At 62.2% G+C, this 13,330-nt stretch overlaps 2 protein-coding genes across 6 annotated transcripts in view; both read right to left on the bottom strand.

Moving 5' to 3' along the window:
- Window positions 1-269: 269 nt before the first annotated feature.
- C9H13orf46 (chromosome 9 C13orf46 homolog) lies at window positions 270-10,178 on the bottom strand. 5 transcript variants are annotated; one of them, XM_043477398.1, is made up of 8 exons: window positions 8,668-10,178; window positions 4,858-4,909; window positions 4,264-4,408; window positions 4,133-4,180; window positions 3,164-3,211; window positions 2,036-2,103; window positions 529-605; window positions 270-449 (listed from the first exon to the last, which is right to left on the bottom strand). In XM_043477398.1, the coding sequence occupies exons 1-7, from the start codon at window positions 9,263-9,265 to the stop codon at window positions 539-541; spliced, it is 1,026 nt and encodes a 341-aa protein (XP_043333333.1). In that variant the 5' UTR covers window positions 9,266-10,178; the 3' UTR covers window positions 270-449; window positions 529-538. The 5 variants fall into 5 exon arrangements, 4 of the variants coding, with proteins under 4 accessions (XP_043333333.1, XP_043333331.1, XP_043333334.1 ...); XR_006271122.1 differs by lacking the exon at window positions 270-449 and having other exon boundaries at window positions 2,036-3,211; XM_043477396.1 differs by lacking the exons at window positions 270-449; window positions 529-605 and having other exon boundaries at window positions 646-3,211.
- A 130-nt stretch (window positions 10,179-10,308) lies between these two features.
- Window positions 10,309-13,330, bottom strand: part of RASA3 (RAS p21 protein activator 3) — an 85,073-nt gene continuing 82,051 nt past the window's right edge. The window contains exons 23-24 of the mRNA XM_043477394.1: window positions 12,730-12,913; window positions 10,309-11,704 (exon numbers count right to left, since the gene is read on the bottom strand). Coding sequence (XP_043333329.1) covers window positions 11,629-11,704; window positions 12,730-12,913 — 260 coding nt within the window. The 3' untranslated portion in view covers window positions 10,309-11,628. The remainder of the gene's footprint in view (window positions 11,705-12,729; window positions 12,914-13,330) is intronic.

Below are 13,330 nucleotides of genomic sequence, written 5' to 3'. Positions count from 1 at the left end.
GGCCCCTGGGGGGTCTGGGGCTAAGTGTGGTGCTGCAGGACCCCGTGACCTGGGAGGGGAGGTGTGACCACGTGACCTGGGAGGTGTGACCACATGACCTGGGAGGGGAGGTGTGACCACGTGACCTGGGAGGTGTGACCACGTGACCTGGGAGGTGTGACCACGTGACCTGGGAGATAAGTCCCTGAGCTGCTTCTCCTCCCTGATGTACATTTTGTGGGACAAGATTCGTGGCAAGAAGGGATGAGGCCCTTGAGAGGTACAACATCTTTCATCCACTTTTTATTGCGTCTTTAAAAGATGGCCTCATCGCTTCCCAGTGATGGATCATCGTGTGTGAAGCGGTCACGGCGCCTCTGAAGCAGGCTCCTCTGGTGTTTCAGGACAGCTGTCTGCATCCTTGCCCCTCCCGGTCTGGCAGGCCCAGGAGCCAAGTGGAAGCCCAGTTACTGGCCAGAGGGGCAGGTCTGGGTTAGGACCCGGGAGGCAGCCTGCCCTCCGCCCGGCCCCTCCCTGAGCCTGAGTTACCTTCTCCAGCCTACGCGCTCTCCTTCACCTTCTTCCTGGTGGAGTATGGGATGCAGCACACCCAGCTGGTCCTGGACCTGGAGACCGAGGGGAGGGTGTGAGAGGCACTCTGCCCCCTCCCACCAACTCCGCGTGGGTAAGCTCGCCAGCCAGAGACAGCTCCCAGGCCCCTCTGGGGCCCTCCCCTCTGCTGCCTCGGCTTCTCCAGCCCAACAGGAGCCCCTTGAGCACAAGAGGCCTTGAAGGCCCACTGAGCCTGCTGCCCCATCCATCCACAGCCAGCCGTGAAGAGGCATCACGGGTGGACAGTGCCCACCCCAGCCCAGTGTTTCCAGAGCACTGTGGCCTGTGCCTATTCCTGCTAGGGGGGACTCTGGGGGTTCCACTTCCAACCAAGGCTGTCTCTGGGGTCAGATGGCACTCCTCTTCACAGGGACCTCCATGGCTCTGGGCCAAAGTGCCCCAATGGGCCCCTAACAGGCACCTGGGTGCCCGAGGGGGCCAACTGGACGGACTGAGGCTGCGGGTGAGCAGGCAGGTGACCCCGCCTCCCTGGTGCATATCCAGGCACCCTCTATGAGCAGACCCTGTCCTGTTGGCCGAGCAGCTGCCGGCCGCCGAGGCCTGGTTCCTAGGCATGGCCCATCCACAGGTTCTCTGGGGCCGCTGAGCACAGAGTGTGGGAGCCAGACCCGGAGGCTGAGAGGTGGGCCTGGGCCCGCCTGGCCTGGGGCAGAAAAGGAGCTGCCAGGTTGTGTCCAGGGTGACCAAGTCCATCACCACATCCAGTAAGAAACGATGAGAAAAGCAGACATTAGCTTAAGGAAGACTTTCCTGGCAAGCTTAGATCTGAGGCTATGCCAGGCAGTCCTGACACCTTGGTAAAACCTGTGTGCCTGGCCGTGTGAGCAGAGATCAGCACAGACTTGGGGGTGAGACCTCCTCACAGGGACACTGTCCCCCCGGAACCCAACCCGAGGAAAGGCAGTAACAGCCACCGCCAAGTCGCAAAGGCCCGGGATGCTGCGGCCAAGCACGTCTGGAAGCACAGGAGTGTGGCCGGGGGCCCCCCGCCCCAGCTCGCCCACGCTCCAGCCTCTGCTCCTGGTCCCTCGAGGCCCAGGCTCCCAGATGCCCCCACTGTTTCCAGTTGGTGGCACTTGGGTATTTTAAACTTTTCCTCTCTGTTGTGCTATTTCATGTGACTTCATTTATTTTAAACATCAATTTTACAAGGTAAACAGAGAAATTTTTCTTTTTAAAACTGTGCAAGCAAATTAGCTGAGATATTAGTACAGTTAATTCAGGTGAGAAGTGGATGAATAGCTATTTTCTTCTTTGTGCTTCTCTGTACCGATTAAAATACCATCGACCCACAGCCCTTGGGCGAGCATCATGCCTCCTCCTGGCTCCAGAGCCTCATGATCTCTACCCCAGAGGGTGGAGGCGTTGGGACAAACACTCCCCTGACCCCAGCCCACCTCCCCTGAGTGGACTCCTCACTCACTCGTCCTCTGACACATCCCCCATGTCCTTCTGGGACTGCTTCTCTTCTTTCGTGATGCACGTGATCACCTGTGGGGTGGGAGCAGTTGAGGGGACGGGGTGGGAGGCATTAGGGACCAAGGCTGGACCTGTTGGACCCGCCGAGAACAAGATGGGGCCATGGAGACAGCCCTGAGCGTCCTCCCATGCAGCAGGCCCCGTCAGGCAGGGATTTCTAGCTAGGGGACCCAGACCAAGGAACCATGCCCTTGACCCTGGAATGCAAGTCAGAAGGCCTGGTCCCTTAGTCCCAGCTGTGCCCCTGGCTGAACCTTCTCGAGCCATGGTAACCTTGGGGTGAGCCAGTCACCGACTCTCTTCACCGTGCATCGTGTTCTGAGGGCAAAGAGCTAGGAAGTACCACCTGGAAAGGAGCAGCCCCGAGGCAGGGGCGAATTAGAGAAAGCTTCCAAAGAGACGGCTACTCACTACAACAGAAACGGAGAATATTTGTGTTGGAAAGACCCAGTCAGGCCACTGGGTCAACCACTTCCATTTACAGAGAGTGGTGCTGAAATGATGGTGGTGTTGGAGGTGGTGCAGTGAAGCTGATGCTGATGGAGACAGTGAGTGGGGTGGTAGTCTTGATGATGGTGGAGACAGGGACGATGGTGGTGGTGGGGAAGATAGTACCTGATACAGGGGCTCTCTGGGCACCAGGCAGTGTTCTGAGGGTGCTACAGAACAATGCTGGGCTGCAAGTATTAAGATTCCCATTTTGCAGATGATAAAACTGAGTCATGGAAAGGCATGGTGACTTGTGTGAGCCTTCCCTGCATGTGGAGACTAAATCTTCCAGCTCTTGGCTTGGACCACAATCCCACAAGAGGTTCTTGAGGCCCCCGGGCACCTCGAGTGTTGACCCAGGCCCTGGTGTTGCTGGTGGCGCAGAAACGCGTGTGGGTTGGCGTGAGGGAGTGAGAAAGAGGCCCGGGTGCCCTCTGGTCCCCAGGCCAGCCCTCAAACCCCAGGCCCTGTCTCTCCTCAGCGGCCAGCACACCCTGCTAGGGCACGTTCCCAGGACCGCTGTGGGCCCCGAGCTTGCTGCCTCCCTGTGGGTGGCCCGGCTTTCTCGGCTCTGGCGCTTTACCTCCTCGGCACGGTCTCCCAGGTCAATGTCCACAAACACAGATGGTTTCTGTGGAGGGAAATCAGAGACACATGGATGACGGGTGTGGCTGAGGAGGGGCGAGGAGTGCAGCTTCCTGGGAGGGGCGTGGGCTCGAGGCCCCGTGGTGCTCAGATCTGGGCATTCATTACCCCGGGGTCACCACACCCTGGCTGTGTGTGGTGGGAGCTCCTGGCAGTGGGGCTGGCGAGGCCTCCACGGCAGCTCTGGCAGAGGGCGGGGAGGTCTGGCCTCCCCAGCACCCTCGGTCACCTCATATCAGGTCCCTGATGACCCAGAGGGGCCCCCCACCTTTACCTGCTGAGAACCAGAGCCTGGGTGGGCAGGCACGCCGAGAGCTGGGTGGACGCTGCATGCCCACATGCTCTCCTGGGCTCCATCTGCAGGCAGCCCTCCGCCTGGTGCAGATGCACACAGGGCCTGAGGGCCTGGGGTCTGTGTGGCGGTTGCCCCACGTCTCTGCCCCTCAGGCTCCTTGGCTCAGCCCCGAAAGTGCTCCTGTGGTAGCGCTTTGGTCGACACCGGGAGAAGTGTTTCTGGGAGTGGAGGGAACCCCGGAACCCCCGGACACAGGCCCAGGGCCACCGGTGTAAACCCTGACAAGACCGCCCAGCTCCTCTCCACCCCCACGAGCCTGGGGGTGGGCGGCGTCCAGGGAGGGCTCTACCCCGGGCTGCGGGCTGGGCTGGGTCTCCCCACAAGGCTGAGCTGAGGGTGTCTCGGTCAGGACTCCCTGCCCCCTGAGTGTGGTGCTGCTTTGCAAGCTGGGGTTAAGGTGCCCCAGGGCGGAGCACAGAGCCCGGTGCCAAGGGCGCTCAGGGCCGGTCCACGCAAGCCCGGCTCCGCCCGGGGGACTGACCGGCGTCCACAGCAGGACCACGCCCCGCGGCCTCCCCGCCTGATTCCACTACTGAAGCGGGACTGTCTTGCCTCTTTCTCCAGAAGGTCGTCTAGCTTGATGGACTCGGGCTCCTGTTCCTGTGAGGAGGCGGCGGGACAGGCCAGGTAAGTGGGCAGGGCTGAGCCGGGGGCTGGCCGCGCGGGCGGGGGGCATGGCTCACCTTGGCCTCCGGGGTGCACTCGTCTGCGCCCTCCCCTCCGGCCGGCTGCTCGCGGCGGGTGCTGGCCTCCTCCACCTTTGCGTCCTCCGGCGCCTGCCCGCGGGCATCCTGGGCCCCGTCCTGCTTGTCCTCCAGGCTGGCCTGGCTGCAGGGGGTGGAGACAGTTGGACAGCTTCGTCCTAACCCTAACCCTAACCCTGGGAGCCCGTGCGGTGCCCCTGCGTTGGCAGAGGGGCGGGGGCGGTGGGCAAGGCAGGCCCTGGGGGGAGAGGAGGTGCGGAGGCAGGGACGCAGGGCTCCGAGGGGCCGTCCTGACCCAGACCCGCCCAGCGCGAGGGTTGCCCCGGGGCCCTGGCAGCCTCCCGGAGGGCAAGCTTTCTTTCTGGAGATCCTGGGGAAGGACACCAGAGAGGTGCCAGTGCTGAGGAGCTGGGCCGGGCTAAGCCGCGCTGCTGTTTGCTGGGTGGCCCGCCCCTCTGAGCCTCCCTGGACCCTGTTGCCCTCCTTCAGGGCCTCCAGGCCTGGCTCCCGCCCTGCCTCCCACGTCCCCGCACGCATCTGCATGGCTGCCTCCGCTGTGCTGAGGCCGCTCACCAGCTGGCATCTTCTGCTTCACTCCTGACGTCCTTCCCCTGGTCTTCGGACTCTGAGGAGGGGCAGCAGAGCTGCGGTCAGTCTGCAAGGATGCTGACAGCCACCCACAGGGAGCCTGGCTCTGTTCCCGTTTGGACCCAAGTCCCCCGGCATCCTCGCCCGGGAGGCCACTGGCCCTGACATCCCCATCAGCAATTTGCAGGCTAGTGAGGGGCCCTGAGGGGTCGCAGCTGGGCCGAGGGGGTCCCTGTGGGGCCTTGCCCTCTCAGTGGAACTTGGGGAGCCTGTGGCGTTGCTGTGTTCTCCTGGAGGCAGCAGCGGTGGGGGCGGGGGGAACTTGGTCTGTGGCCCCCTGGAGGCGGCATCTGAGCATCAGCGGCCCAGGGCACTGCGGGGGCGGGTTCTTGGCTGCGGGGTCTGTCCATGAGCAGAGGAGGGCGCCTCACATATGGGGAGCAGGGGGGCCGCGTCTCAGGGCCTCATGGGGCAGCGTGAGCCCTGAGCTCCGAGCAGGAGGCTGTGGCTTCCTGGTGAGATGCAAGCTCTTTGCTCCATAGCTTGGAGCTCACAGTGGGGGTTCCCACAGGCCCCGGGGCCTCAGAGGACCCTCGGAGGGGCCCCGAGGTTGCTGCGCTCCAGCCCCACAACCTCTCAGGCCCCCTGAGCCTGAGGCGCCCTGTGGCTGCTCCAGAACCCCTTGCCCCTGATGGCCCGGTTCCCACCCCAGCCTGAGACACACCCTGGGCCCTGGTCCTGCAGCTGGCACAGTCTAGGAGGCTCCCAACTTTAAGGAGCGCTCTGGGCAGGACGCCCGGCAGGGCGCCTCTGGCGGCCATGGTTCTGGAGGGTCTCCTACAGAGTCTGGTGGCCAGATTGGCTACTCAGGGTCTTTTCAGCTCGCAGGCCTCGGGGCTGGGGCACCGCCAGGGATGGGGTCAGGGCCAGCCCCTTGTGGGCACCCTGCCAGCTGTGCCACTTCATCCGCTGGCCCTCGCCACCTCGCACGCTGTTCCTCCCCCAGCCCTGAGCCTGTGTCCCTGGCTCCTGACATCCTCCAGCGCCGTCCTTCATGGGGACCTGGGCCCCCTGCCCAGGGTTAAGTGACCTTCCGTGGAGGGAGTTTTCTGCCAGGCCTGGCCTCCCTGGTACTCGGCACCCACGCCCCGGGCTGGGTCATTCGTGGACCTGCCCTCGCCTCTGGGCTGAGTTCCCTGCAGGTAAGAACTGGGTGCTGTGCGTCCTCCTCCGTTTCCAGCACCCGCACAGGCTCCAGGGCGCCTACTGACCTGTGCTGTGCTGTCCCCAGGCAGGCCCTGGCCACCCGGAGACAAAGTCCTGAAGGCCAGGGGTGCAGCCGCAGCGGGCCTTCAGAGGTCATTTCAGAGCTCCACTGCTCTCAGCAGGAAGGGCCCGGACAGTCAGGAGCCGCTGTTTGCAGGCAGTGCTCCAAGGTGACTTCTGGAAAATCTTCAGCAGCCCCTGACTGCGTGCACACGTGTGTGCCTTTGTGCTGGCGCACATGCCTGTGGGTGTACAAGTTTGCACACGTGTGTGCTGGTGCGTGTGCCTGTGTGTGAGCACATGTGCTGGGGCACATGTCTGGGCGTGCGGGCATGTGCACGTGTATGTCGGCACACATGTCCCTGTGTGTGCAAGTGTGTGCATGCGTGTGTGCTGGCACCCTATCCCTGTGTGTGTGAGTGTGTGCACACGTGTCTGTGCATGGGCTGGCCCACATACTCTCCACAGCTCCCTCCTCTTGCGTGGACTGACAGGAGAGGAAGCATCACCAGGAAGAGCTGGTTCTTCTCTGCTCCGCCACAGCCGCAGAATGAGCAACCGCCTTTTCCTCCAGCGCAGCATCGTCAGAAAGGGAAACACTCGTGTTGGTGGGTCCCCCATCTGCCTTCTAAGGAAGATCCTGCATTCACGCAGGTTCTGGGCATGTCTGCAGGGTCTGTAATGATCTCCAGGCAGACGGGAGGGCTGCTCCCCTGGGCCCCACGAGCAGCGTCAGGAGGGGGCGCAGGGGGTCAGGAGTTGGCCTGGAGGTAGAGCCCCCCTTTGCTGCCTCCCTTCAGCTGGGCTCTAAGCGACCCTCACACCACTCACAGGTCACTGTCTGAGCTTGAGTCGCCCCCATAGGTCTGGGATGAGCGTGTAGGGTGGGCAGGCCAGGTGGCGAGGGGCTGACATCGCAGAACCCTCTGCACGACCACACCGACACTGCCTTGCAGCGAGGGCGCCCCTCACTCCCTTCACAGCAGGAGAGCCTCCTCCGGCCCGTGGATCTCAGCGGGTCCCACCATGTGGAGTAGCCCGAGGCCCGGAGCCCACCCTCTGAACGGCCCTCCTCCTCCGGGACACGCCCTGCAGGAGGGCCATCGGGAGCAGGGGCTGGTCGGCGGCCCCGGGGCAGGTTCTGGCGAGCTGGTTGCCAGGGTGCGGGTCCCAGGCGAGGCGCTCAGAGTGCAGGCACGGCTCTGCGGCTTCCAGCGGCTTCTGCACCTTCTGGCTGGTATGTCTGCGGCGCCCCCCCGTCTGCGACCCTGTGGTCTTGACAGCCACAGGTCAGGCAGCACCAGCCTCCTCCCTCGTGATCCCTGCATGCGAGCGTCAAGGCCGGGTGGGTCTCTGGCGCTCCCTCAGGGGGGCCATGTCTTGTTCCATTTGACCACGTGGGCAGCAAGGCCCGCTGTGTTCCAGCCCCTCTGAACTGTCCGGGACCTCCTGGGCCTGGAGCCTCGGGGCAGGTGGGCGCAGGGCAGGACGAGGCTCAGCTCGGCACGCCCGGCCGTCCAACTTCGGGAAACCACGCGGTGCTGGACAGGAAGGTCTGAGGCCAGTGTTACTGGGAGACCCCACTGCCACCTGCAGTGCTTCTGAGCAGGCTATGGGTTGGTCTCCTCTCGGGGACTCAGCCCTCCTGAGATCCCTACACAGAGCGGCCGTGCTGGATGGTGGGTGGGGGAGATGGAGTGGCCTCTGTGCGGTGACCTCCTCCTCCGACACAGCTTTGGATTTTTAAGCTGAGAAAACAAGTATTTTTACACCACGGCCTCTTAATGGCACTCCTAGGGCTTAAGCGGCCAGTCGCATTCCTGTTCCCTTTCTTTTCCTGGGCCTGAATGACGGTCTTGGCAAAGGGCGCTTGCTGGCGTGGCCTTCTCAGAACCACGACCTAGGGGCCCCACCCGTGACTGGCAGCTCCCCGTCTCTCCACCAGCTCAGGGCCTGCTGCCTCGGGGTAGCTGACCCTCGAGGGGCAGGTCCACGTCAGCACCAGTGCATTTCGAGCACCCATCCCCACCGTGGGCACACCACTGCCCGCTTGCAGGGTTAGCAACACGCTGGAGTGGGAAACAGACAACATAAGATGCAAATGTGCACAGTTCACAATGTAAGAGTCTCATTTGTGCCATGTATGGTGGGCGGCTCCAGCCCCACAGGTTCCCCGCTGCCCCTGTGAGGCCCCTGGTTCCCACAGTGGAATCGAGGCTCGCCCTGGAGCCTCACTATGAACCCGAGACACTTTCCACGCCACCTCAAGAGCCAGAGGTGTTCCCAAAGTACTCGATGCCTTCACAGGCCACAGGGGCCAGGTCTCTGTCCTCACCCTTTCCTCCTGCCCTCAGCGGAACTTACAGCAGGCCCCCCAGAAGCCCCAGGCCGGCCCCCAGGATGGGCCCCCAAAGCCCCCGGCCCTTAGGATGGGCCCCCACAGCCCCCGGCCCTTAGGATGGGCCCCCACAGCCCCACGTGCAGGGATCAGGGACCCACGTTAGCTCTGGGTGAGCCGCCTGCCCCCACCTAGCTCCTTGCACAGCTTCTTGATGCAGCTCGGCGGGTCCCCCTTCTGGAGCAGGCCGCCCACACTCCGGCTCCGCTGCAACTCGGCCATCTCGCTGGCCGCCTTGAGGTGTGCGGTGCCCAGGCCCGTGGGAGGGGCGCCGGGGCCGGGCCGGTGCCTCCTGTGGGCGGCCATGCCGTCCTTGTCCATCCTCCCCGCCTTCTGGTCACAGCAGAGTGGGGGGTGGCGCTCCCGAGTGGCCCTCAGCTGGAGCACATGGCGTCGCCCCACAGGGAGCTGCCCACGGGCACCGGCCCTGTTGCTAGGTGGCCCCTGTGACATCACTGCAGGGGCAGAGGCCACCCAGGATGTGGCTCCAAGCGGCCTCCCCAGGCGCCCAGCCGCAGCAGAGGCAGAGGGCCAGCGGTCGTGGCCAGCACGTGGCTCCCGGGGCTCCTGGAGCCACGTCTGCAGAGCCTTCAGCGAATCCTTTGACTCTTCGCAGGGACGAAGGACTTGGGGGGCGGTGGTGACGCTACTTGGCTGGCAGTCTGGGCCCTGGTGGCACCCTGTGTCCTCCCCACACCAGATGAGGGGAGATTCGCTCAAATGTGACATCGAGGGGGTGGGTCGCCACCTGGGGACAGGATCCTCAGAACTGTGCTGACGAAACCCTTCCCTGCCTTTTAAGTGGGGCCTTTTGCTGGCGTGTCCATAACCAGGCCTTGGGCAGTGTCCACAGCAGACACTCTGGGTCTGGAGCCAGGGGTCAGACGTCCGGGCGTGGCTGGGCTGCTCTCCGGAGGCCTCTTTCCTTGGAGTGTGGACGCCGTCTCCTCACCACGTCCTCACGGGGTCATCCCCTGTGTGTGTCTCAGTCCTAATCACCTCTTCTTAAAAGGACATCAGTCAGACTGAACCAGGGCCCCTGAGGGACCTCAGGTGACCTTCGTCACCTCTTTAAAGGCCTGTCTCAAATGCAGTCACTTTGTGAGGTCCTGGGGGTCAGGATTTCACACTGTGTGGGGCACAGTTCAGCCTGTAACACAGTCTAACAGAAAGGCTCTGATGATCTATTCAGCACGGACTTTTCTTCTCCTCTGGGACCATGGGGGACAAGTCACAGCAGAGGTTCCTTGAGCACCTGGCCGACAGCACTGTGTGTTGTCAATGTTCAGAATGAAGCCAAAGTGACTGATCCCCATTTCCCACATCCATCCCTGAACATCTCACAGCACCGTAGCTCACAGGAGGCCTGGGACCCGCCAGCCAACCCCGCCTGTCACTGGGGGGCCTCACCTGTCCTCGGGGGCCTCACCTGTTATTAGGGGGGCCTCACCTGTCCTCAAGGGACCCCACCTGTCACTGGGGGGGCCTCACCTGTCCTCAGAGAAACCTCACCTGTCGTCAGGGGGGCCTCATCTGTCATCAGAGGCACCTCACCTGTCGTCAGGGGGGCCTCATTTGCTGTCAGAGGACCTTACCTGTCATGAGAAGGATCCCACCCGTCATCATGAGGACCCCACTGGTCATCAGGGGAACCTCACCTGCCATCACGTGAGTGGCATTAAACTCCTTCCTGCCCCGCTCCACCACCCACCCCCATCTCCACAGGTGCATATTATCAGTGGGTGCTCCTGTGAAACCAAATCAGTCTCAGAAAGAATAAAAGGTCTGTTTTAATTAGCCAGTAAAATACATCGCACATCATTAGTATCTTAGAAACATTAAGTTACAAATTCATGTTAAAAATTGCAGTTTGGAGCAGCCTAATAGTTGTGTGATGCAAGTTTCTTTTTTGCAACATTTTCTTCCACCATTTGTGACAACTGCTAACATTTCTATCTACATCTGGATCTCCAGTGACAGACGGCACAGGGTACCGGGTCCCAGGGGTCTGAATGGGGCTTTCCAAATTCAGGCTCAGCCTGGCTGACCTGAGGGCGTCAGAGGCAGCAGCTCTGCCTGGGCCTGGCATCTGCTCCCGAGGCCGCCCAGCGCTGGCCCAGCGGTTCCCCCTTCCTTTTCTCTCGGGGACTTGACTTGGCCGCTGTGAGACATGCCCATTCCCTTTTTTGTCACCCATTGTCACCAAATTTCTGCAAGAGAACCCCTGCCCCCAAAGATCGAGGCCGTCCTCAAACTGGGATCTCCATGTGGTTCTGACCCTCTGAACAGGGGTGATACCCATGAGACACACCCATTCCCTTGTCACCCATGAGACACACCCATTCCCTTTTTTGTCCTCAGGTGGCACATCCCTTGAATGGTAGAGGCTTGGATGTTCCAAGTTAGTAATACTTTATATCAAAGAGCTAATTTAAAACGGTTCTTTAAAAATATTAAGAAAAACAGCTTGAAAATACTGCACATTTCCATTTTTACAAACTTCACCAAACTCCCACCAGGGTGGCATTCTGCTTTAAGTCCCACTGACAGCAAACAGCACAGCTCTCCTTGATGCAGCAGTTGGGTGGATGCATTTCAGCAGCAAGGTGGGAATGAAGGCTGGGACCCCCAGGAAATCTCTGCAAGAGGACTCCTGCTCCCAAAGATCAAGGCCATCCTCCAGCTGGGATCTCCGTGTGGCTCTGACCCTCCGGCCAGGGGTGGCACCAACGTCAAAGCTGAAACCAGGAGGCCTTGTGCTGGTGGCTGCCCGGACACAGGCTCGCAGGAGAGTAATGTTCAGGACGTCCCTGCTCTGGCGAAGCAGAGCCTTAGTGCCGCAGAGACAAGCGTGCGTGTGACCCGGGCACGCGCCTTGCAGGCTGTGGTGTTGTCAGCACCGTGTTCTGGGAGGGCCAGCTCACCTGCCACCGACGTGACCAAGTGCGCGGCCGCCCGGAAGTGGCCCGGGAGCCTCAGGAGTTTGTGAGCTGGACGTCCGACGAGCTGCCCTCTGGTCTGGTTCTCTCCTCCCCCAGCAAGGCTCTTTCGGTGCAGCTCAGGGCCATCCTGGGAGAGCTTGTGCAGAGACTTCACATGGAATGGGCAGGGGTCTCAGACTGCTGCCTGATGTAGCTCTGGAAGCTCTTGTCTCCAATGGGATGCTCCCTACAGGGTGTGGGGACGGGAGCGTGAGCACGGGCTGCCCCGTGCCTGGCATACTTCTGAGCTCTCACTGCCTGCTCCTACCTTGGCTTGTGATGCACAACCCTCGTAACATGCACAGAAAATGCAGACCAGCAAGGGAAGCAATCAGCCTGAAACCACCCAGGGACGCGCCCACCGTGAGCCCAGTCCCAGAGGGTGGGGCTCGTCGTGCAGGCGTGTGCGGACTGTGAGCTCCGGGAGCGGCCACGCGGTGCCGCGTCCGGTTGGCTACGGATGCTGGCACAGCTGTGAGTCACGGCTGTTTCCAACATGGCAGGTCTGCCACGTTTAGGAAAAGGCAGCATCTTGACACGGCTGGCGTGGGCTCTGACAGAGGGTGTTAGAGGGTCTGGAAGGTGATGCAAGTGTCTGTGGAGCAGGGAGCAGACACGGTCGGCATCCCTGGAGACGCTGGGCACCCTCGCAGCCTGGCCAGAGTTGGGATCTCTTCCAGAGGCCCCCTTCCCTTCCCAAACCAAACCCATGCGCTCCCTGGAAGGAAGGGGGAGCAGGGAGGGGGGCTGGGCCCACGCCAGGTGTGTGCTGGGTGAGTTCTGCATGGATCTGTGGGCTCCAATGCTTATGGACTCTCATCACCGCACACTCAGAGCAGGAGGACAGGGACCCTTGGCTGAGCCGCCTGCAGCCAGTGGCGCGGAGTGCAGGTGGCCTGGCTCAGTCTGCATCTCTGCCGTCCGTCCCTTCCAGGACGTGGGGTGGGGTCCACGGCCAGCCTGGAGAGAGGCTGAAGGTGGCTCCTGGAGGCAGGGCCTCTGGCCCAAGGAAGCCTAACTTCAGAAGCAAATGGTTCGGGAGGCAGGGGGCCTGGGGGCCTGAGGGTCTGGGGGTGGGGGTAGAAGGCACTGCTCTGGGACACAGTCCAGAGGGACCTGCTCTGAAGGAGGCAGGAAGCCTGCCCTGCCCATAGGCAGGTGGTCCAAGGCAGTGCTCCTGGGCTCCCCGCACCACCGAGACCCCATACTCACTGGCTTCCGTACTTGGTCTTCTTGAACTTGTCCCTTTTGTACTGGGCATGCTCTTGCTCCAGGGCCCCAACCCCAGCAATGACCTGCTTCAGCGTCTTGTAGGTCTCCTGGGGGTCGTCGATGATGAACGTGGAGTACTCCTCCTGCTCTGGCCCGTCGTACACGGATCTGCTTCCGCAGGCCTCTGCAGCACCAGGGAGGGCTGAGGTCAGTGTGGGGGGCCCAGACACGCCACCCCTGGAGCACGTCAGGAAGGACCAACCGCTCGTGCAAATGCACACGAAACAGAAGCCGCCAAGAGCCAGGTCGCCCCTGAACTGCGGAGACGCCCGTGGGCTGGAAGCAGCCAGGGACCTCAGGCTGAGGGTCCGACGCTGAGTACCAGGCCCCAGACCCTCTCTGGGGTGAGCTGGCTCTGTCCTAGCCTGGGCCAGGCAGGGTCGGTTAGTCTGGGGAGATGTGCTCAAGGAAGCCCCACCTGAGGAGGGGTGCTGGGTTCCACCCCCTTTTACGAGGATGCCCCACGAGGGGCACGCACAAGCCCCAGGGCGGTCAGGAGAGCCTGCTGCCGGCAGCTTTCTAGGAAACACTGCCCCACCTG

This window comes from Cervus canadensis, chromosome 9 (assembly GCF_019320065.1).
Source record: "Cervus canadensis isolate Bull #8, Minnesota chromosome 9, ASM1932006v1, whole genome shotgun sequence".
Classification (NCBI taxonomy): domain Eukaryota; kingdom Metazoa; phylum Chordata; class Mammalia; order Artiodactyla; family Cervidae; genus Cervus; species Cervus canadensis.
This window is presented reverse-complemented; position numbering and strand designations above follow the sequence as displayed.

Coding starts and splice junctions, on each gene's coding strand:
- C9H13orf46 (XM_043477396.1), bottom strand. CDS start 9,265: ATGTCACATTTGAGCGAATCTCCCCTCATCTGGTGTGGGGAGGACACA. Junction 4,910..8,667: donor GAAGCTGTGCAAGGAGCTAG/GTGGGGGCAGGC, acceptor GCCCCTCCTCAG/AGTCCGAAGACCAGGGGAAG. Junction 3,212..4,132: donor ACGACCTTCTGGAGAAAGAG/GCAAGACAGTCC, acceptor TTCCCTCCACAG/AAACCATCTGTGTTTGTGGA.